The sequence below is a fragment of the Cuculus canorus genome, chromosome 8 (assembly GCF_017976375.1).
Source record: "Cuculus canorus isolate bCucCan1 chromosome 8, bCucCan1.pri, whole genome shotgun sequence".
NCBI lineage: Eukaryota > Metazoa > Chordata > Aves > Cuculiformes > Cuculidae > Cuculus > Cuculus canorus.
In genome coordinates this window covers 2,976,264-2,999,515 of record NC_071408.1, presented here as the reverse complement: position 1 = coordinate 2,999,515, position 23,252 = coordinate 2,976,264, and the positions used below count along the sequence as shown (strand labels likewise).

Sequence of the window (23,252 nt, the reverse complement as noted above, 5' to 3'; positions counted from 1 at the left end):
GTTTTCTTGGTCTCCTTCAAAAATACTGTTTGAAATCCACCTTGGTTTCAAATAAATATCACCTCTCTTTAAGCACTTCCAAATAGTCTTGTGAGTGCTGCTTTTTCTGTGTTAGCTACCAAAACAATCCAAAATTAAGCTTTCCTGATCAATTGGAGCTGTCTGGGTGTGTAGGTTGTCCAGGTCGGACAAAACAGCAGGTGGACTTTCCACATCTGGATTTTTCTGTGGTTGCTTCGCTCTTGCCTGAACAGATTTAGAATTTCTATTTAAACCAGGATTATCCTAGTGAGACCTTGAATCATAGAATAGTTTGGGTTGGAAAGGACCTTAAAGATCACCCAGTTCCAACGCCCCTGCCATGGGCAGGGACACCTCCCACTGGCTCAGGCTGCCCAAGGCCCATCCAACCTGGCCTGGAACACCTCCAGGGATGGGGCAGCCACAGCTTCCCTGGGCAACCTGGGCCAGGGCCTCACCACTCTCATCATGAACAAATTCCTCCTTCTGTCCAGTCTCAATCTGCCCCTCTCCAGTTTGCCCCCGTTCCCCCTCGTCCTGTCCCCACAAGCCTCTGTGAACAGCCCCTCTCCAGCTTTCTTGTAGCCCCTTCAGGTACTGGAAGCTGCTCTAAGGTCTGCTCGGAGCCTTCTCTTCTCCAGACTGAACAACCCCAACTCTCTCAGCCTGTCCTCCTATGGGAGGTGCTCCAGCCCTCAGCTCATCCTTGTAGCCTCCTCTGGACCCGTTCCAACAGCTCCATCTCCTTCTGACGTTGAGGATAGTCCTCCATGTGCTTTAGCATAGCATAGATGTAAATTAACAGTTAGCCCCACTTCCAAAATGTTTCATATTTAGCAATACCAGAGTGACTGAGACACATTTCTGCAAGATGATGCCAGAAAGCCCTTCGCTGACATCACAGCATCGCAGAGCACAGCTGTGCAGGGCAAGAGCACCAACACAATGGCAAGTGCCTGACTTCATTGTTTAATACTGACACAAAATAAAACTCAGCAGTTAAAGGTGAAGGCAAGACTTCCATAAACACAAAAGATCAACTGCTTCAAATGAGTTATACTATCCTTCTTTGTGCCAGTTGTCTCATGTGAGTCACGTAAACAGGAACTGAGGCAGAGTGCAACATTCTGCCTTGACGTGGAAACAAATTGCTCCAATGCTGTCAATACAAAAGCACTAAGGTCTTCTGGAACCAACCTGACTGGAAGAATACAACTGAGTCAACTTAAATTTATGAGTGTAAACAAAGGAATAACCTATCTTACTTACTTTGAAAGGAGGACTGGAATCACTTGGCCTCGCTGAAAAATCAAAAGAGATGATGAGGTCCACGCCTCTTTGAGGCCTTAAGATCAGTGGATACGGCAGGTTAAACGTAAGCCCACTGTCCACGATATGAATCTTTTTGCTCTTCACATCTAGCGGCTCGTATATCCTCTCAAACTCATCAGGATCTGATGAAAACAAAAGAAACCAAGAATATGCCAGTTAAGAACCGAAATTGCGATGACCTTTCCAGCTTCCCCGAGATTCCACAGAATTCCAAATGTACAGTATCCCAGCTAAGCACATCGCAAACTCCTGTGTCACCTTAGCTCTCACCTTAACAAAATAATCAGAGCTGGAAGGGACCTCTGTAGGCCAAGTGCAAACACCCTGTCCCAAGGCAGAAGCAGGAGCGGCTCAAGGCAAAACTGAAGGAGACAAACACCCGGGCTTTACAGACTTCCCAGCTTTACCCCTTCATCCCTAATAACTCATGCGCAACGGAAAGTGTTTACGGGATGTTGAAAGACAGATTCCTAATGTACATTCCCTCAGCGTCCTACAACTCCTGCCCAAACTTCTTCCTCCAGGTTCTCTCCCAACACCCCTCGTCCTTCTCAGCTCCTCTTCCCGAATAACTGAAGTTGGCCTAAAAAGCCTTAATAAGGCTCTGCCCTCGCGTGATGCTTGTCTGTGTCTGTGTTTGTCCATTAGAATCAGGACAACTAAGTCAATTCACTTGCTTATCCACCTACGCCAAATCCCGTAACTTGACAGTCACTGCCGCACTGGAACAAAAGGAAATGGTAACTCACATCCGTAGCTGAAATCAAATCACTGGGCAGAACTACACAGGGCACTTTCTGCTCTTACCGTCACAGCGCAGTATCAAACAGCCTCCCAAACCGAGGCTCAAACCGAGGTGGAAGACGATGGTTCCCTCTGAGCCCCAGTACTCCCCGGTGCAGCTCCGGAAAGAAATCTTCCTGTCTTTGCACTGCTCCAAGCCTCTGGATACTAATAAATGGTCTGGACACTAATAATTTACCTGGACACTAATAAATGATTCCTGCAGGACTTCTCTCCTGACAATTTTTTCCTGTTCTTAAAAATATTGCCAAGTCCGTGTTTTTGCCTTTTGACTACAAACTATTGCTGATATCTGCAGAGGGCAGCGTAACCCAAGGAATGCTGAATAAAATAATACAAATATCCTTGTACAATCAAATTTCCTAGCACCTACTTATTGGTGATGAAAGTAATCCAAACCAAGATATTTTAATGTGAAGAAAATACATCAAAAATAACTCAAACTCTAGCTCCTTATCATTTCAGGATCCTTGGAAAAAAATTTTGCTATAAGCAGCAAAAAAACCTTAGGACGTTTTGACTTTTTATTTCTGTTTTTGTTGTTATTATTTTTTATTAGAGGACACTTTCTTAAGAATGAGGCACCACTTTCCTCGTATTTGTCTGGATTTCTACAGAAGGAATCACCTCCTAATTGTTGCCTATCGCTAAAAGTTTAAGTATAGATCCATTTTAGAATCAGACATATTTCCTAACCATGAATTAGCATAAATCAATGAAAACGTATTAGTATTTATTGAATTCACCATAATTAAAAACACACTGATACAGAAACACAGTTACAAACAGATCCTTTTAGCACGACTAACCCAGCATTGTCTTCCCCCTCCTTTTTTAAAGACAATATTCCAACCAAAATTTAACTCTTACTCTCAAGAGAATTTCTAGAAATTGCAGGAGCATTTCTGTTCAAGTTTTGTATTACTTTACTGTACAAAATTTGAATTTGAAAGTCAAAAGTGATCCTTTAAACAAGACTTGTGCCACTTATCGTAACGTTTGTGATAGAGTGTTACTGCACACCCAAACTTCTTCCCACAAAGGCACTGCGGAACAGGACGGTTCCTATCGTTGACAGCCTCCACAACTCCATCACTACATTTATCACAACAGTTCTATGATATTTTAACTGATGATAAAGTGTTACTTTAATGACACACCTTTCAAGGCAGATTTGGTTTACCCGGGACCTGGAGCCAGAGGCTGGAAGCAGCATACCACACCCAGCGAGACAAAGGCAGTGGGCAGACTCAACTGTAGGTCAGGACACTGCAAGAGAACCTGCAGTTGCTCCTGGGAGAGATTTAATGTGCAATAAGCATCCTTGGTACTAAAAGAAGTATTACCTCCTTAATGACTTCTGCTGTAGTTATTCTGCAGGGCTGGATAAGAAGCCTTTGCTCTTTTTATACGTTACCCCACCTGAACCCAGGCCAATTGTTCTCCATCCTCCAGCAGCCCTGCTCCATCCAATCATCATTATTCATCCAACATTATGAAGCCTGAATGGACCCTTTATGCTCTGCGAGCCCAGGATATTAATTTCCAGCCCACGTGGACTGCTTTTATGAAAGACGCATCCATATTTTGAGCGGCTTTCAGTCCAAAGAAGCAAACCAGGAGAAGGCTGAGATGTTTACAAGCACAGCTCTGTGTGAAGCTGGCACAGCAGTAATCAGATACACAAACGGATAGTAAGAATTGTTTAGAAATAAAAAAAACCCACGTTCTAGAGACTAAACTTTGTCACAGACGGCAGCTTCAATGGGAGTATGGGAGATGAAAAGGGCATTTGCTACTGACGTGCATCTCCTATAACAGAGTTTCCATAAATACCGAAATAAGGAAGCAGAGATTATGAGTTATTTTTTCCCTACTGTTATTTACATGGCGTTTTCTCAAGCGATTTTGGTGTGTTGTAACATCAAGGCACAGAAACGTAACAACTCCGAATTCACAACGAAGTCACTCAAGGGGTGTAAAGTTTTAAAGCTTATTTGAGATCAGTTAAGAAAATGCTCAGGAAAAATAGCAAAGCCAAGCCAAGCATTTTCTTTCCAGCTCCAGCAGCAAGGATCTCTGCCGTGTACGCACTGCAGCCCCTAAATTCAGCAATCAGTGATGACTGTACCATTGGCTCAGGTCTCCACAGCTCACCTCAGTGGGTCTACAGAAGGTTTGAGACAACTGGAGATGTAAAGTACTATTTATATTCCTTTTAATTTATTTATTTCTCCTTTGGAGAACCTGGCAGTAACGAGAAAGTGCATCCTAAAGCAAATCAGACTGCGCTCTGCACTCAAGCTGATAGGCAAACTGCTAATGGCAGGAGTAAATATGCAAAGTGTGAACGCATCCACTGCTTTGGTAATACAATATTTTAAATTTACACCAAAGTTTCCTTTTTCTCTGTTCCCTCGGGCTCCAAGGCTCTCACACACATCAGCGAAACTCACAGCATTAGAACATGGACACTCCTACCACACTGCCGAATGATTAACCTTTATATAAACTACTGAAGTTTCAAGGGATTTTTAACTATTCTTGACTACAGTAGCACGACTACTTATAGCTGCTAGATTTGAGCTGAAGTTCAGGTTTATGAGTGTGGGCTTCAGCTAACACTACAAAAATTGCAGTTATGTCAAACTCCTGCCAGACACTTTACTCAGAGGAATTTCAGGCACTCCAAAGTAATTGTGGCGCAGGCTCATTCTGTCAAACCAGCATTTTATTTTAAGTGAAATTAAATCCCCAGGAAGTTGATAGTTGATTCTTGAGATTATCTGCATCTCTTAATTATGCAAAATTCTCATCAACTGCCATTTTTTCCAACCCTAAATTTACTACCTACTCTCCTGACTCTTTTATAGCTACTATAAATATTAAGATTACCTCGTTGTAAACACCTCTGAGATGATGATAATATTTAGAAAGTGGAGTACAGATGGAAATTACTATACAATCACTCAAAGGGATTTGTTACATTAACAAATACACATTAGAGAGCGTCTGCTACTTAAGCTCTTAAACGACATCTGGTATTTACTATTGCATAATGACCAGCGAGGACAATCTCTTTCCTCTGAATAGAAAACCAAGGCTGAAGCGACCACTGTTCTTACGAGGGATGGGAGGAACACCGCTTTCAGAGATTTGGAGGCCCTCAACTTGATGGATACCAGGAATAATCCGTAATAACCCAGAAGCATCACAGTTTGCATCATAGAAACCGTACGTGGAGGCCGCACCAAGTGTGCGCCTTCACCGCGACATTGTATTTCCACATCTATAACTCGGTGCTCTGCTGCCCACTGAACGGAAAAAGCAGCACGAGAATACCACAAAATTCATCAGCTCTCACTGAGAAGATTGTGGTGAACACTGCCTATGGAAAATCTTCAAAATACTAATCAAATGCAATTCCTAATTCTCTGCAGCTGCTGTCCCAGACAGTATGAGCTTCATGGAATGAGGGAAGACACTGAACTTCTTCTGCAAATTAACATTTTTCTGAAATTCTAATTTTCCATCCCTATTCCTGCTTAGGCCAACGTGTAATCTGGATACATCTGCACATCAGTCACACCTGACATGCGAATGCACCTGACAGATCGGTCAACCTGAGGAGAACATGGTGTTCGCAAAGCGAGGATCTACAAGAAGTGTGTTGCCTCCACAGGTTTTTCAGAGGAAGACGAAGACAGCAGGAAAGCTACAACATTTTTGGAACAGGGAAGCCTGCGGTGGACAAGGAAAGTTTTGTTTCCATCAGAAGGCTTACGGCCAACAAGACAAAATGAAACCATAGGATATCCTTAGCAGAACTCCAAGAGAATAAGAAAGCGGCCGTAGTGAAGGGCACCACAACAGCTTGGTCACCACTGCCAGGAATTCCCTCAAAGCGAAGCGCTACTCCCTCTCCTAACGGCCCTGTTCGGCACGCCAGGGCAGACAGGAGGCAGGAAGCAGACAGAAGTCACTGTGTGCTGCCCTCTGTGACACCCAGGCACCCCACAACCTCTGCTGATGACCAGGACTCATGAATGCCGCCAAAGGAACGTTCTCGTGCCTACAGCACAGCCTCACGATTGGGGGTCACCATACTGAGAACCCCCTGAGCTTCTGGTTTTACTAATGAACGTGCAGCAACGTAGGCTTTCTATAAACCAACCTGCAACGGCCGCATCCAGTTCGTCTTCCTCCACGGACTCCTGGGTAAGGAGATCTGCCAGCGGAGAGAGCGGGTAACAGCTGTTGAGGTTCAATCCCAGCATGAAGTTGTGCACTTTCCCAGCACGTCCTTCCCTGGTGTTGAAAAGGGCACTATCGCCCACCAAAGCCATCAGCATTCGTTGCACCCAGCTTTCTTGGCTGCTGTTCTGATATTCTTCATTTGCCTTGGCGTTTTCAGTGCCTGTAGAAGAAAATGAAAATAACCAGTAGAGACACAGGTAACATAGGAAGTATAAACCCACGATTTCCTGGTCTGCTAAAATAAAGGATCCATTAAAATAAAAGGAATTGGGTCATAGCCTTCTTTCAAGGAGCCGAGGACTGAAAGAAGGAGCTTTGCTATGAGAATTTCAGGGGAATGGAGAGAAACCATCCTCTTAGCTTCACAGGCCAGTAAAAATTTACACCTGCAGTACAGTAGTGTGGATGTGTCCATCAGGAAAATAGACTGGGAATGCATTAGATGACCTGAGACAGTCTTAATTAATCTGGATGGCACAGGGAACGAAGAGAAGCCGCAGGGAGACCTTAGAGCAGCCTCCCAGTACTGAAAGGGGCACCAGGAAAGCTGGGGAGGGGCTCTGGATCAGGGAGTGCAGGGATAGGATGAGGAGAGTGGTTTTCAGCTGAAAGAGAGAAGACTGAGATGAGATCTTGGGCAGAAATGTTTTCCTGTGAGGGAGAGGAGGCCCTGGCCCAGGGTGCCCAGGGAAGCTGTGGCTGCCCCATCCCTGGAGGTGTTCCAGGCCAGGTTGGATGGGGCTTGGATCCCCTGATCCAGTGGGAGGTGTCCCTGCCCATGGCAGGGGGTGGAACTGGATGGGCTTTGGGCTTCCAACACAAACCATTCTATGATTCTCTAATGATATGGCTTTATCTGTGCTAGCACCCAAAATGCAAACTCAGGGGACAGACTGTCAAATCCATACTCTTTGCAGACCGAAATTCACCTGGATGTGTATTGACACCCTTCTCCATCCTTTGCCGACTGCTTTCCTTAAGAAGCCAAAGTCAGTCTGCATGAAAGACAATGCTGTAGCGTGGGAATTCTAAAATAGCTGAAAATATCCTTTCAGCAAACTACAGATCGCAATCAATAGCTGGTTTTAATTAATTGAAGACTACAAGGGAAGTATATGGAGGTCCACTGTACAGGAATACTCTGAGGAATTGGGAGGGTTTTCCAAGATTTTACAAAACACAAATTTGTAGGTAGTTTGCTATGGCTACAAACTTTGAGAGAAATGCAGCGTTTTGTGCTGGCTACAGTGCTTACACAGGAAATCCACAAACACAGAATGTGGTATCACCCTCTCCCTATTATTTTACACATTAAGAGGAACTGAAGAAGAAGTCATATAACTGAGCTAACGACATAATTCACTGCCTCATCACACAAGATTTTCTTGTCTTCCTCTAGATCCTAAAATTATAGAGCTGCATTTCCACCTTTGCTTAAAAACATGATTTCTTCATTTGAAAAATCACTGTGGTCCCCAAAGGACCACTCAATACAGAAGGCACTAGATGGACGAGATGGAGAACCTGAATGAAATCACAAAAATTCCCAGTGTTTTAGGTGCCTGAGGATAATTTTCAATAGGATCTTTTCTTCCCACTTCCCAGTGTTCCCCTTGTGGTTTTGCCTCCTTTGGGAAATGAGATTTAGGCGTTGTTTAAACACCGTGCCAAGTGCTAGGAACTCCCAGTATCAGGTGTCACTTGTAAAGGTGCTAAAGACATCCCTGAATGCTGAAAACACAAACTAAACGACTCTCAAATAAATATTTGATCAAGGAACCCTTGAAAACAATTGATAATGTTCGTTTGCTGGCCTGGTGACAATTCAACCATGCCTCTCAGCTCAGGAGCTCGCTGGCAACAGATGCCTGGGGTTCACTGGCTCAGCAAACCTAGTTTTGGGATGTGTATGTGAAACTGTAGACCTCTGCGAAGCCCTGCTGAGCTGACATCGAGACTGAAGATGGGCGAGAGAATCATTTGATCATCAGCTTGAGCAGGAGGCATGAAGGCAAGGCCCTCCCGAGGTCCCTTGTTCAACACTCCTCTATTTTGCTGAGCCCTTGGTTCTTTTAAGATCTTTGGGCCAGGCAATAAAGTTTTACCTGCAGTGTAAATGAAAGCACAGCTCTCAGATGAAGACAACTATTGTTCAGCCAGCAAACCTGGCTGTGGCTAACTACCAACCCACAAACTAGACCATACTACACAAAAGCTGATGAAAAAAGTAACCCTGAAATAAAACGTGAGGATTTCCTTACCTTTTGGATGCTGTGACTCATCCTCACTGTCCGAACTATCATTGCTTACAAGGTGCTTCAGCCTAATATTTTCTGTTGGAAGAAATATAATATTACTTCGAAGTTTAGGGTTTGATTGTCAGAACAGCTAAAACTTTCAAACCATTTTGAGTCATAAAACTGTCACAGAAAATACAGCCAAAGAGATTCAACCTGCTGCCGACTTCTCGTCATTCAGAATATGATCAGAATGTATCCGCTTTAGCCTGCAGATTTTGCAAAGCAAAGCTCCGCCGGTGAGGGCTGAGAAAACGGAATGGAATCCTGACACAGCACCTACCGCTCACACAGCTGACACGTTTTATTCACCTCAATTAAAATTTAGATACGTAGCTTCTGTCCTCTCAGTTACTCCCAAGTGAACTAGGAAGACAATGTCAATTTTTGCTATTTATGTGCTAATTTAAAAAAAGAGGAATGTTTAATCTCATTCATACATACACGAATGAGCTAAAAACAGTGAGGGAAAACCAAAAGCCAGCGTGGTTATGAAAGTTCTGCTGGAATATGTGTGAAAAATAAAGGCCAATGCAGTAACACAGGTAGAAAAGGTTGTCATCTACTTAAGTCTGAGAAATAAAACCAGAAAGGATTGGAGTCCTTTGGCAAAAGTCTGCATTTTGTGAAGGTTAACAGAGTTGTTTCCCAGACAACCCCACAGTCCTTGTTAACTGCTCACTGCTACCACAAGGCAGTATTTTAAAGGCAAAATGAATCCTGAAAAACCAACCCATTCCACACCCCAGGTACGGTCTGCAGTGGGGGTGAACTCATGCGAGAACAGAAAACAGGCTGACAACGTTATTTTCACCAATCGTGGAGGGAAGCCTTTCTTGAAATACAGTAGATTTGCAGTGTTTTACCATCAGCCTCATCTTGGAAGCTTATACCCTACAGGCACTCAATTCCAGTGATTAAGTATCTAAAAGACGACTTTAGAAAACTATCCGCCTTCATTCCTTAGTACGATGTGTGCTAAGAATCACCTCTAACTGAAATGTGAAGCCAGTCAAAATAAACTCAGTGAGGGTTCTTTCCTAATGAACTTCAGCATGTTATCAGCTCGTTGTTTTTCTATTAAGAAATAAGAATAAAATAACATCTACTGTTTCTCCCAGAAGGACAACGCGGACATTGGTCTCTTGTGGCACAACCCAGCTGTCATCATAACATCAAGGGTAAAAAAACAGCTTTTATTACCCTTGGTAATGAATCTGGATATAGAAAAGCACCACTGTTGGTTTTTCCTAAAGAGGATTATACCCCGGACTTAAAAATGACACTAAACCCCTCTACGGAAGCAGAACAGCTCAGTCATCAGGTATTTTTCCCTAAATACTACTTCTTTGTAACAGTCTGTGGGTCCTCCATCCCCACACCAATACCATCAACGGACAAACACGCGCCACGGGCAAACACAGACAAATTCTTGAGTGATGACAGAGAAGACAGGTCAAAATAAGAATCAGTGACCAAAAAAGGGAGCTAACCCAAACAATAAATGCGATTACTGCACATGAAATCACCTCTTTAAAGCCAAATTTATTATCTACTGTTCTAGTTGTGATTTAGAACTGCTGTGTGCAACACCAGCTCTTCTGGTGTCCACGAGCATTTTGGTACTCACATTGGTGGTACCAAGGTTTTGCTGGGACATCTTCAGCTCTGGTAATAGATTTTGATTCAAGTCCCACCAGTATTTTCACATCTAATTCCACTTCAAAGCATATTTTTTATACTATATGTGACACGAGCCACAGATGAGACAGAATATATTATCTCCCAACATCTTATAAAGCAATAATACAGATGCTTCCACTATCAAATCTATTGGCAGAGATCCTCTATTAGTGGGGTGTTACCAGAAACAGGGACCTGGGGGCACAGGTCTCATGTTCATTCATAAATAAGCACATCATCAAACAGCTGAACACCACCTCGTAAGAGACAGAAACAGCTAAGAGGCTTGGGTTTGGGGTTTTTTTTTGTAGTTGTTCCTGTTCTTTTTTAGATCAACTCAATCTGTGTTTTCTCTCTACACTCTTCAGAAAAATGTGGCTGTCTAGTACAATTTATTTACTGGTTACGTATTTCCCTGTAATGCCATTTTCTGAATAGGAAAGGAGTGCAAAAACTCCTTTCATCATCAACTGCATTCTTGACTAAAACACAAAGTCTATCCAAACCAAGCTACAACTCATTCCTCACAGTCATGCCATTTGTGCGTTAGGGATAAACCGAAACCATTAAATTGGTAAGCACAGCATCCGACACCAACTGACGATTTATGGTGAGAATGGAACAAATCTCACAATCCAGAGATGACAAAAATTCAGTTTTACTAAACTAATCCCTTCAATAAAACAGCCCATTGTCAAGAGATTACACAAGTAACTACCAAGTATTTGTCAGCTTCCGCTCTCAGCGACTAGGATAACAAGACAAAAAAAGGGAGTTGGAATCTTTTAACTCCAAGGAAATAGCTGGATATAGGCATGTGACCTTCAGTACCTCTGAAACTGCGCAGAAACAAAGTGAAGGAAAGAAAATTCCCAGCAAATAGCGACTTGAATGCCACACTCCTACAATGCCTTCCACCGAGCGAGAGTGCCAGAGAGATTCTTGCCAGTAACCGCTTTGCACAGTAGAAGAATTATTTAGTACTATTACCTAATTCTTCTTCCATGGTGGGACCTTTATTCTGAGAATTGGAGACACCGAGCACTCTGTTAAATAATATAGAAAATGCACTTCCCCAGACACCTGAAAGGGAAAAAAGTAAACAATGACTGGAGGGTGGTAGAAGGAAAAAAAGACATATACTGCACTAGTTAAGCAGTTGCTCGCTCTCAGAACACACTGCTGGTTTTGGAACATAGCGAGTCATAAGTTCAGTTGTGTATACCAGAAATAAAAAAGCAGGGACTGTCAATCCATGGCTGTGAAATCTATAAAATGAATGATATGAGCCGGCAATGTGCGCTCACAGCCCAGAGGCCAACCATATCCTGGGCTGCATCCAAAGTAGAGTGGCCAGCAGGGCGAGGGAGGGGATTCTGACACTCTGTCCCTCTCTTGGGAGACCTCACCTGGAGTATTGTCTCCAGTTCTGGAATCCTTAACATAAGAAGGAGATGGAGCTGTTGGAATGGGTCCAGAGGAGACTACAGAGATGATCCAAGGGCTGGAGCATCTCCTATATGAGGACACACTAAGAGAGTTGGGCTTGTGCAGCCTGGAGAAAAGAAAGCTCTGAGGAGATCTTAAAGCGACCTTCCAGTACCTGAAGGGGCTACAGGAAAGTTGGGAAGGGGCTGTTCACAAAGGCTTGTGGGGATAGGACGAGGGGCAATGGGGATAAACTGGAGAGAGGCAGATTTAGACTGGACAGAAGGAGGAATTTCTTCCCCATGAGAGTGGTGAGGCCCTGGCCCAGGTTGCCCAGGGAAGCTGTGGCTGCCCCATCCCTGGAGGGGTTCCAGGCCAGGTTGGATGGGCCTTGGGCAGCCTGAGCCAGTGGGAGGTGTCCCTGCCCATGGCAGTGGCAGTGGAACCGGATGATCCGTAAGGTCCCTTTCAACCCAGACTATTCTACAATTCTACGAAATTGAGAACTCTACTTCTTGTCTCCTGCTTTCTGTGATCACATTTTAAAGCCGTTGTCCATGCTCTACTAAAATTAGTTTTATTTTAACGTCTCTTTCTGCCACATACTCACTCACCCATCAAGAAATGTAAGGGATTCTCCCTATATTTCTTCACCACTGTCCCCATAAAAAATTTGCTTCCAAACAAATCTGGAGACATAAAGGTGCCGTACTTTGCCATTCCAATCTCATACGGACTGAATTCCACCCAGTCTGCAAAACAAGAAACAAAAATGTGCTTAGTAGGAACATCAACCTGAACATAAACAGAGGATGAATACACATAAGAGAATGAAAGTTCTGTCTAAGGAAATACATTTTAGGTAAATGGAAGCTAAAAAACCCAACAGGAATATCTCTTAGGTTGCGCAGACATCAAAATTTGGATTTCAATTGCAGGACAGTGATGTCACAGCAGATAAAGAATTCTCATTCTCTCTCTTCAATAACAACCTTTGGTGCAAATAAATGAGGCTGTAAAACCAGAAGTATAAAAGTAGCCATCAGGAATGAGAAAAACAAAAGGACATCTGGTTTTCATCTCATGCTTCAATACCATCCGCCGTCACAGGAAATGCAACATGGGTCTAACTTGCAAGTTTCTTCATTGCGATCCTACCAAAAATGTGGAGGGCAGCGAAAAAGGTGGCAGAAAAATTATTTCATACCACAAAATTTGTGAAATATTCTAGGAGAGGCACTTGGATTCCACCAAAGCCTGAAGTTTCTGATGAAATCCAATCTGGAAAGGCAAAGCTGAGAAACTTATTAATACCGACCAATGCCAAGAGTATGTTTTACAGAACCCGCCGTTTTATTGAATAGAGCTCAATATAACTATGGAATCAAAGGTTCAAGGGCATTTACTGATCTTAGCAGAAAATTCCAGAAGTGATTTACATTCTACGATGTGAACTTCTGTTGAAAATGGATTTTAGCTGATTTTGAAATATTTTCTTTGATACCAGAAGATTTACTTATATGAGAGAATCAATTTCAAAAAGAGAGAAATAACTAACAAAAAATAACCTATGTTTTTAGTATTTCACCCATACATCCATCCATTTTCTCTTCCCTACTGTGATTGATTGGAGTGCTTCTGGAAACAAATCAGAAATAATTCTGAAAAGTATAGGCAAAAGAAACAGCTCTGAAAACTCCCCACAAGTCACAGGCTGCCACCTGCTCCTCAAGATATTCTGAGTTTCCGAAGAAACATTAATCATAAGGTTAACTATTTCTCCTGAAAAGATTTCATTATGACTTCTCAGTTTTGTCTGATGGGGCAATGCTTATCTACGCTAAGTCAAATACAACATCCTATTTTCCAAATAAACCACCCACAAACCATCATTTTTATTGGAGTAGAAGGAAATTCCTTAGAAGCCCCAGTCCAGGAATTGAATGGCATTTCCCCGTGGACGTATAAACATGAATCGGCAGATAAAGAACCACATTGGCAGTGAAACTGGATTAAGAACTAGAATTAATATAAACTGTGACAGTCCGCTTTCATTTCGTCTTTGCGCTGATGACAATGATTTCTCAAATCCCATATCCTGCTTATGGAAACAAGGTTTCTGCCCTACAATTGAAGGGCTTCAGCATTAACTTCTGCCATTTCAGAAGCTCCGTGGGGCAGTGGCCATTTCAATAGGCAGGTCGGGAATTTCCCAAGAGACAAAAACTCTACACCAAAAGAAATACTGAGTGTTTACATTCCAGTAAACCCGGCCGTTTTCTTGGCTGGGGTTTAATCCAAAATGTACTGAAGTCAAACCTCTCAGCTGTAGTCACCGCATTTTGGATGTGGCATTTACTGGCACGGAGCGACACGGGCGACCCCTCTCACAGACCTGAGTTTACTATAGTGGCTTTCAAGAGGAAAAACCCCCAAATCAAATTGTGACTGGCCTGGCACTGCAGCAGCAGCAAAGCTGGTGAACGAGGCTCTTAGGGGATGGAAGCTCAGAGAGTTGGGCTTGGGCAGCCTGGAGAAGAGAAGGCTCCCAGGAGATCTTATAACGACCTCCCAGCACCTGAAGGGGCTACACAAAAGCTGGGAAAGGGACTATTGATAAAGGTTTATGGTAATAGGATGAGGGACAACGGGTATAAACTGGAGAGGGGCAGATTTAGACTGGACAGAAGGAGGAATTTCTTCACCATGAGAATGGTGAGGCCCTGGCCCAGGTTGCCCAGGGAAGGTGTGGCTGCCCCATCCCTGGAGGTGTTCCAGGCCAGGTTGGATGGGCCTTGGGCAGCCTGATCCAGTGGGAGGTGTCCCTGCCCATGGCAGGGGGGTTGGAACTGGATGGGCTTTAAGGTCCCTTCCAACCCAAACTATTCTATGATTCTATATCAAAGTTAAATATTGAGTTCTACTCCCCTCTTTATCCCTGGACATCAGCATCTTCAGGTAATTTCTTATCATTAAAGATACTATCATGATATATTAAAAAAAAACAACTTCTTAAATTGCTGTCGGTATGTTCAGTTCAAATGATTCCTGCAGTTTGGGGTATGGCTGGCCCCACCTGGGTCAGAAATGCTCCTGGGAGGGCAAACATGCAGCGCCTGGGGCAGGGCACCTATTAGCAGCTGCAGGAAATCTTGCACCATCACTCCCGGAAGGAATGCGATCTGATATAATTAATGCATTTCAACTTGAAACAACATGAAAGATCTCACCTACACCCACAATCTAGTAAAGACGAAAGAGTAAATATTTCTGTTCAGAAATTACAACGTATTTCACATCAAGAACAGCTGTTCCATTCTCAAAGGAGAACAGCTTAGAACAGAAGCAATAAGGATCCAGCATCCCACTTAGTGCTATAGATGATAGCCTCAAAAAAGAGCAAAACCAAGACCCAGAGGCAGAGCTGATATGCTTTTATAGACCAGCCGGTAAGGTCAGAGAAATCAGACCAGCCTTCAGGTGCTCCTGGTCTTGCTTCAAGAAGGCCATTATTAACTATTATTATTATAGATAAATTTGGTTTCAAAATGGGAAATTAGGAACATTAGGAAGAATTTCTTCACCATGAGAGTGGTGAGGAACAGGTTGCCCAGGGAAGCTGTGGCTGCCCCATCCCTGGAGGGGTTCCAGGCCAGGTTGGATGGGCCTTGGGCAGCCTAAGCCAGCGGGAGGTGTCCCTGCCCATGGCAGAGGGGTTGGAACTGGATGATCTTTAAGGTCCCTTCCAACCCAAACTATTCTATGATTCTAAATAAATTACCCAAATAAAATTTCTCAGAAAAACTCAAACCCCTAAACACCTCTGTTTTCAAACAAAGAGGTTTCAGTTTCCTAAGGAGGAAAGTAGACATCCTCCCATGAAAATTTAAACCTAATTTACAAGCTCATTTTCCATTCCATGTGGATACAATGAGCCTCCTCAGCCTCCTGTATAACTACGTAGACATACATCTCCTTTTCTTTGCACAGCACTTAGCACAGTGGACCCACTCGCAATCAATAATAGATGCCATTAAATCTATGAGATAGATAAAAGCAAAAGACCTTTTTGTGTCAACGGGAGACTTTACACTATGTAAGCAGTAAAAAAGAGGGAGTATATCTAATTTGTTTGTTCAAGTGTAATTCCACTCTTAGAAAAAGATAACCCTGTAGGACTGCAGACACTTCCCTTTATCTGGGTGACAGATTGATGTTAAGCAGCTCGCTGATGCTTGAGAAACACCAGCTTTCCGTTTGGCCTGACTCCTGCAATGTACTCAGCTATTCACGGATGTTGCTATTCAATTGGTAGGAAATAGTTCTTTTGTACCACAGGGAGAACAAACCTTGGCCACCACTTAACGTTCCACTGACACCTACAGAGCCTGTTGTCACTTGAGACTTATTTTCAGGCAAAAAATAAGTCCTACTGACCTACCCACGTGTGTGAACTCTTATCCCTGAGTAACTTCTTGTTATCAGACCTACTGTCAGATTCCCAGAAGCTGCTGAACACGTGTCCATTTCCCCATCACCTTTAAAACCCATCAGACCCGTCCTTATGACATGCCTGTCTGTATCCTTCAACACTGCAACTTCCTATTCTTTTTATACACTAAAATCTCCTTCTACTCAGTTCATAACAATGCAAATTCTGTTAAGCCCTGAAGAATGTTTCATATCATGGCAAATTCCTCCCTAATCCCTGCCATGAGACCAATAATTTGAATGGGTATCAAGTTGCAGGATACAGTTATTCTCGGAAGTAACAAAAAATAAGGGTTTTTTTTCAGCCAGGCACTTCTTTGCAGGAGTGACTCCATACATACATTGAAAAACATACCTGCAAACATCAGCTCTGAGACATCTGGTTTGACGTGGAGACACGTGAAGAGTGGAAGAGCACACTGCGCATTATCAACTTTCTCCTTCATGTTGCTCAGAGTAGTGTCCATCCTCTGAGTGAAAAGAAAGACCAAAGGAATCCTATAAAGTCCTGCTGATACCTGGGAAACTACTCATTGCCCTGAAACCCCCAAAGAGAAGGAAAATGGACAAATCCAGTTGCTTTCAAGAAAAACAGAAGAATTTGTAAAAAGAAGTAATCTGCCTGAAAGCCTTTTAAATGCACATTTGGGAAGGAAGGAATGGGAAAAGACATGACAGGAATACAAAATAAATATGGGATATAGAATCGAAAATGACACGGCCAAAAAAGACAACAGGATTGCAGGACAAAACAAGTTCTTTCCCTCTGCTATTGTAAAAGACAAAACCAAGGAAGAACCTCTTTAGCAGAACCACCGTTCATGACCACGCAATGTTTTCCAACTTGTGCCGTTTCTGAAAAGTCAGCAAAGATATCTAGGAAAGCAAATGAGCCATCAGGAGGCTTCCATTTGCTAACCAAGGACCTGCATCGCCCCCAGAAAATGTTCTGGAGTCCACAACCAAGACAGATTGCAAGTAACTATGACACAATAGCAATAAGATTTGTTATATGTGCATAACTAAGAGCATTATTGCCATTGTTCACTGATCGTGTCAGGTTCAGGTTTCAGCTAAACATCTGTGCCTTCAGCTCCTTAACAAACAGGGACTTTCATTCACCCTCAAAGGATCATTAATATCCCCTTTTTTTGTTAGAAACTTGCCCTTTATCACAGTTACTAAAAGTTGCGTTGCCTGTTTTTCAGTGTTTTTAAATGTTTAAAACCTAATAGCAATGTATATTCATGAAATACACAAGAGCATAAAACTCATCTGTGAATCTATTAACACATTTCAATCTTACGATAAGATCAACTCCGAATTCTGCTCACCTGACTCATTTGAAGTCCGTGTGCCTGATTCAGTCAATTAGGATTTTCAAATAACAAAATACAGCAGTACGAAACCCTCCCATTGTCTTATTTCTCAGGTAATAATTAGAGATGTGGAATTTTCACCTTGAAACCACTATTCTGTTAAGCAAGCGCTGAGGGGTTTTGGTAGCAAAATGTGCAGAAAGAGGTAACACCATTCGTCGTTGAAATTGCTTGAGCAGTAATCTCACTGGGTGACACACAACGTCAAGAGTTTGCTGCAAGTACCCAGAGATTGAGTTCATCTCTGTTGCACACGACATGTTTTCCCAGCTCTTAAAGAAAGGAGCACCATTCAGAAACATGTCCCAGAGCAAGGAAAGCATTTTACAAGCTCCTTACTCAGCGTCTGTTTGGCTCTAACTTTAAATGTTCCCATTGCTAAACACGCTTTCCTAAATGTTACCGAGCTCATTTCAACAAAGCAGCAACAGTGGTTCTTATGCAATAGTTTCACAACTCTAATAATCATTAAAAAAATGAACTCACATCATGGATAAGCGTTTCACCTATCAGCATTCCAAAGATATCCGTGAAGGTGACAGGCTGCCCTGAGCTCTTCTTATTCCACAAAGCTTCAATGTAGCGTTTGACTTTCTGAGGAGTGAGCAGCAGGAGCGGGTTGTGACTCACGGAGTTCATCAATTCTTGATTAATCTCCTTTGGTCCTTTTTCTGGAAAATCTGGGTGTGAATACAAAGTGGACATGTACCTGCAATGGAAAACGGGCTCAGTAAGCGGCAAAGCCTGGTTCAATGTCAGCTGCCCGAAACGTACAATAAGCTCGTAAATAATGTGATATAATGACTGATTAAATCAGATTAATTTCCTCATCATTTATACAGTAAATTTTCAGTTCCTTTTCTCAAGGCACAGAGAACTAAACAATTTGTTCTAAACGTAACCATACAGCCAAACACTCAGCACACATTTCCATAATGTCCGTGATGTAAAAGATCAAAGCATTCCTCGTTTCTGTTTAAGGGACAATGGACAGAATCATCATAAGCTGAAAAAATAGCTTCTTGAGTTGTCACAGCGCACCTCAGTTCGGCAGACTGGAGGTCCTCTAAGTACATACGCACAGTTCTTTTACTCTAAGGTGGACCTCTCTGTCACTCCAGGTCACCATCGCTATTCAAAAATACCTGAAATACATTAGCACATGGCATGCTTTCCAGGATCTCCATGGTTTCATAATAAGAACCAGCACAATAGCTACAACCTGTGCAGACATTTACTCGACTCTTGAGAGTTCAGAAGAGGCCAATCACACCAGTCTTGATTGTGTCACTGAGTAACTCTGGAAACTGAAGGTCTGTTTACTCAACCCATGCAGATAACAGTGGTTGAGGCTTGGTTAGCTCAAGTAAAAACGTGGGTGAAAACTCAAAACATTCTGAAGTCCTCCGCACAGGAAGGACATGGATCTGTTGGAGCAAGTCCAGAGGAGGCCAAGAAGATGATCCACGGGCTGGAGCACCCCTCCTACAGGGACAGGCTGAAAGAGTTGGGGTTGTTCAGCCTGGAGAAGAGAAGGCTGCAAGGAGATCTTAGAGCAGCTTCCAGTGCTGAAAGGGGCTCCAGGAAAGCTGGGGAGGGACACTTGTTCAGGGAGTGCAGGGACAGCATGAGGGCAGAATGATTTTCAGTTGAAAGAGAAGAGATCTTAGGGAGAAATGTTTTCCTCTGAGGGTGGGGAGGCCCTGGCCCAGGTTGCCCAGGGAAGTCTCAGCTGCCCCATCCCTGGAGGTGTCCAAGATCAGGTTGGATGGGGCTCGGAGCAACCAAATCCAGTGGGAGGTGTCCCTGCCCATGGCTTTAAGGATGGAACTGGATGGGCTTTAAGGTCCCTTCCAACACAAACTGTTCTATAATTCAGAGATAGGCCATCCTAATCTACCAGGGGTCCATTTCACTATTATTTCTTGAATTAGCCGGCCCAGACACACCACGCTGCACAATCCTGCAGAGCAGCGAGACACACACACACACACACAGAGCGTAAGAATGCCCCTGAGATCGCTGCTTGGCAATTTACTTGACAGCATGACGAACCCTGTTGCATGCGTGACATAAGAACTCGATTCATTAGTCCTTGCGCAGTCTCTAAAGCGCAGCGTTCACATCGGCTCGTGGGCGGAACAAGCGCAGCACCAAGCTTCCACGTGAGCAGAGAAAGGAAAATGCAGGAGGAAGAATTCAGCACAAGGTTGAAGCAAGATGACAGACACAGTCCGGGAGGTAAATGCATTATTTTGAGGTTAGGCACACATCTGAGAGAACAAGTGAAAACCTGCCTCTCCTCCAGGAAAGGAATTCTCCACCCTTCAGGGAAAAAAAAAAAAAAAGAGCATTATTCCCAAGTAATAGATCGCACAGAAAAAAAAAGAGAGGAAAGGGAATGCCAAAGCACCCATTTATTTATCCATCAAGCAACAAAAGTCCGAATAGGTGACACAGCAAAAGCAAATTTGTTTAAATACGGCCGTTTCCAATGTCTATTCCTGACTGGATCCATTCAGATAACTCTGCTATTTAAATCCAGATTTTATAGGTTCACATTAGATCAGCTATGAATTCACCCCTGGGTTTTGCCACCACATGACCTCATAGCCAGTGGACCAACACCTTTTCAGACTCATTCAATCTGAACAAGAAACTTACTCTGGTTCATATACACTCCTGGCATTTCAAAACCTTCTGGCATTTTGAAAGCTTTCTATCCAGTCTGGGAGAGAGGAAGGAAACTTCACGCAACTGAAAAGTAATTGAAAAAAACCCACAAGGAACAGAACAGATCATTATCTGTTCCAAGAGACTTAACAACTGTGGGGATAGAGTATTTCCTTAGAACGTGTGGAAACAAATCTTATGTGCTTCCTTCAAGTTAAACCAGGGGATAAAACTCAGCCCAGGCAGATTCCCTGCTCATTTAAATGTAGCTATTCCAACAAAAGTCTTTTTCTCTTAGTCTTGAAGAAATAAAATATTCATATAATCTTGTAATTTAGCCTGAAAAGAACCCTGAGGTCTCTCTTCCCACCTCCCGCTCAACGTAGAGCCAACGTATAAGTCAGATCAGGTTGCTCAGGGTTTTGTTCAGTCAAGTTCTGCTTTCACACAAAGTATTCTGAGTCAGATGGAGAGAGGATGACACCTTACCCAGCCCAGTCAAGTAAGGATGCGGCCACACATCCCAGTGCTTGACCACTCTCGCCGCAAAATAATTTTCCTGATAGCTAATAAAGTTTTTCCTGTTGTCACGGCCATTACCCCCCGTTCTTTCTCCACACATCTCCCAAGAGAGTGCGTCTCCTACACAGCCACCCCTTTGGCAGCTGAAGGGCACAACAAGATCTCCCCTCCCCACCACCCTCTATTGCTCCTCGAGGCCAAACAAACTCAGCTGCCTCACGTTCTCGTGCGTCCCAGCTCTTCAGGTGGTTCTTGATGGAACTAATCCACTCTGTTAACACCTTTCCTATACTAAGGGGCTCTAAACTGGATTCAGAAGCAGCCCCAGTATTCAAACTGGAATACAAAATAAACCTGGTTATGAAAAAAACGTATTTTGTGACGTGTGGGATACTCCCTTGACAAGTTCAAGGTTTTCTTAAGATGTAACGTCCTCTTCTGCAACCTGAGCCATTGGCATTAAAATCAAGTTTAAAGTTAGATAAAAGAAAACCTTGCAATTTTTCACTGAATGAAGAAAAGAAAAAATGTAGTGTTAAGGAGTCCAAACAGTTAAGAAATGTGGATTGAATTTTTCAGATGTCTTTGGCTGATGAAAATTACACAGCTTTTAAATACGTTACATCATTTCGTTTAAGAAACATCAAAACACATAGTTTCAACATTTGTAATAAGTGTAATCTGGGACACCTCTTGTAAAAGCCGAGAAGACAAAAGGCTACAGGTTCATAGCACGGGGCAGGGAGAAGAGAAACCTTCTCATTCAGCAGGGTGGTTGAGGCAGACAGAATACTGGGGCTCAAATCGTTCCGCTGCCTCCAAAGCCCGAAGCTCTTAAGGCCCAGAAGCACCTTTTACACAGTGACACCACCCTGATTTTCTCCTGTTGATGTTCCTGTTCACAGGCTGAAGCATTCGTTGAGTCAGACAGAAGGACACCATGACTACCTGGTCAGGGCATCCTCATTGAGACATCTTTGAAGATCTTTACTCCCATCTAAGAAACTATTTTAGAAACCAATGTAGCTTCTAAATTAAACAGTGACAACAGGAGCGATACGAGGCAGCCCCAGCCGGATGCCCTGGAGCACGACAATCAGTTGGGATTCTTTCCCACAGGCTGAAACACAGCTGCTCAAATCTCCTTATGCTAAGATGTTAGGTCCTAGATGTTCCCAGTAAATCCACTAAAAACAGACGAAATGGAGCAAAAGATCTTTCAGTGATTTTGAGAACTTCTGAACGGTGCCCCAAAAGGATATAATTCGTTCCAGGTTGAATGAGACATCTTCAAACAGTGAGGAAGATGGTTTTTTGGTTCCATTTCATCAGGAAAAGAAACCAACATATAAAATGTTCCATATTTATACCAACAGGTTGAATTCTTAATTTTTTTGTTATCAAGATTCAATTACAGAGTCCTGGAACGAACAGGACTGGCTGTTGATAAAGAACTGTGATGTGTGTAGCACCTCTTCTCTCCCATCCCTGCCATGGAAGCTCTTAGGAAGATCACCTGGAGACTGAGTTGCCCTCACCATTCCCGGAATCCTGAAACACCTCCTCCAGCAGATTTGCTCCTCTGCCCAGCTATGCTGCAAGACAGCTCTGTGTGTCTTCTCTGTGCTGATTTGTGCGTGCATAAAATTAGCTGTGACTTACAACTCTAGAAATGCGTCAACTCTAATCAAAATTCAGACTTGAACTTCCCAAAAAGAAAAACTGGAGAAACACAAAAGAAAAAGCCCTTACCACGTCGATCCTGAGAGACCAGCAATGTAAGTCGCACAGTCTAGAATTCCCGACTCGTAAAGTGCTTTCATGACTCCAGCAAACCCAACCATGGCACGAAATCCACCTCCGGAACCCAGTATCGCTATCACTGGCACCTGCACAGATAAAAAGAACGGCATATCACCACATCAGTTCCGATAAAGACTTAAAAGGACTAAATAAACATTATTTATGCATCACTAGTCAAGCACACCAGATTTGAGTGATTAATAGGTCACTGTCCCGATATCCTCAGAGCAGGGAAGAAACCTGTGCTCCTCCAAATCTGTGTGCAAAAGCTCTAACCCGTCCCAAGGAAGGCATTCTGCAGTCTTCTAGTAGTACTTGAGTAAAACAACAACAAAATACTTTAATAAAGCACTTTGAGACGCTGCAGGTAGAATGGAACAGCACTGTAATCCCATCCACAAAGCTCCCTCTTGCCCTGGGGTTCTCTGGCCCCACGAGCGATGATGTGCAATATCTGTATGTCATTTATTCAGTCCCCACTGTTTCACGGAGAGCTGGATGGCAGACGTGCTTTTGGACTGCAGCATGAGAGGAGAGCACTGGTGACCACAAGCAGGGGAAG

The 23,252-nt window shown here is 43.3% G+C and overlaps 1 protein-coding gene across 5 annotated transcripts in view; it reads right to left on the bottom strand.

The window, feature by feature from the left end:
* PLA2G4A (phospholipase A2 group IVA) overlaps window positions 1–23,252 on the bottom strand; it is a 225,138-nt gene that overhangs the window by 5,634 nt on the left and 196,252 nt on the right. For all 5 annotated transcript variants that reach the window (XM_054073588.1, XM_054073589.1, XM_054073590.1 and 2 more), the window contains 8 exons: window positions 22,640–22,776; window positions 18,179–18,401; window positions 16,669–16,783; window positions 12,437–12,574; window positions 11,385–11,477; window positions 8,676–8,747; window positions 6,332–6,574; window positions 1,291–1,475 (listed from right to left, as the gene is read on the bottom strand). In XM_054073588.1, coding sequence (XP_053929563.1) covers window positions 1,291–1,475; window positions 6,332–6,574; window positions 8,676–8,747; window positions 11,385–11,477; window positions 12,437–12,574; window positions 16,669–16,783; window positions 18,179–18,401; window positions 22,640–22,776 — 1,206 coding nt within the window. The remainder of the gene's footprint in view (window positions 1–1,290; window positions 1,476–6,331; window positions 6,575–8,675; window positions 8,748–11,384; window positions 11,478–12,436; window positions 12,575–16,668; window positions 16,784–18,178; window positions 18,402–22,639; window positions 22,777–23,252) is intronic.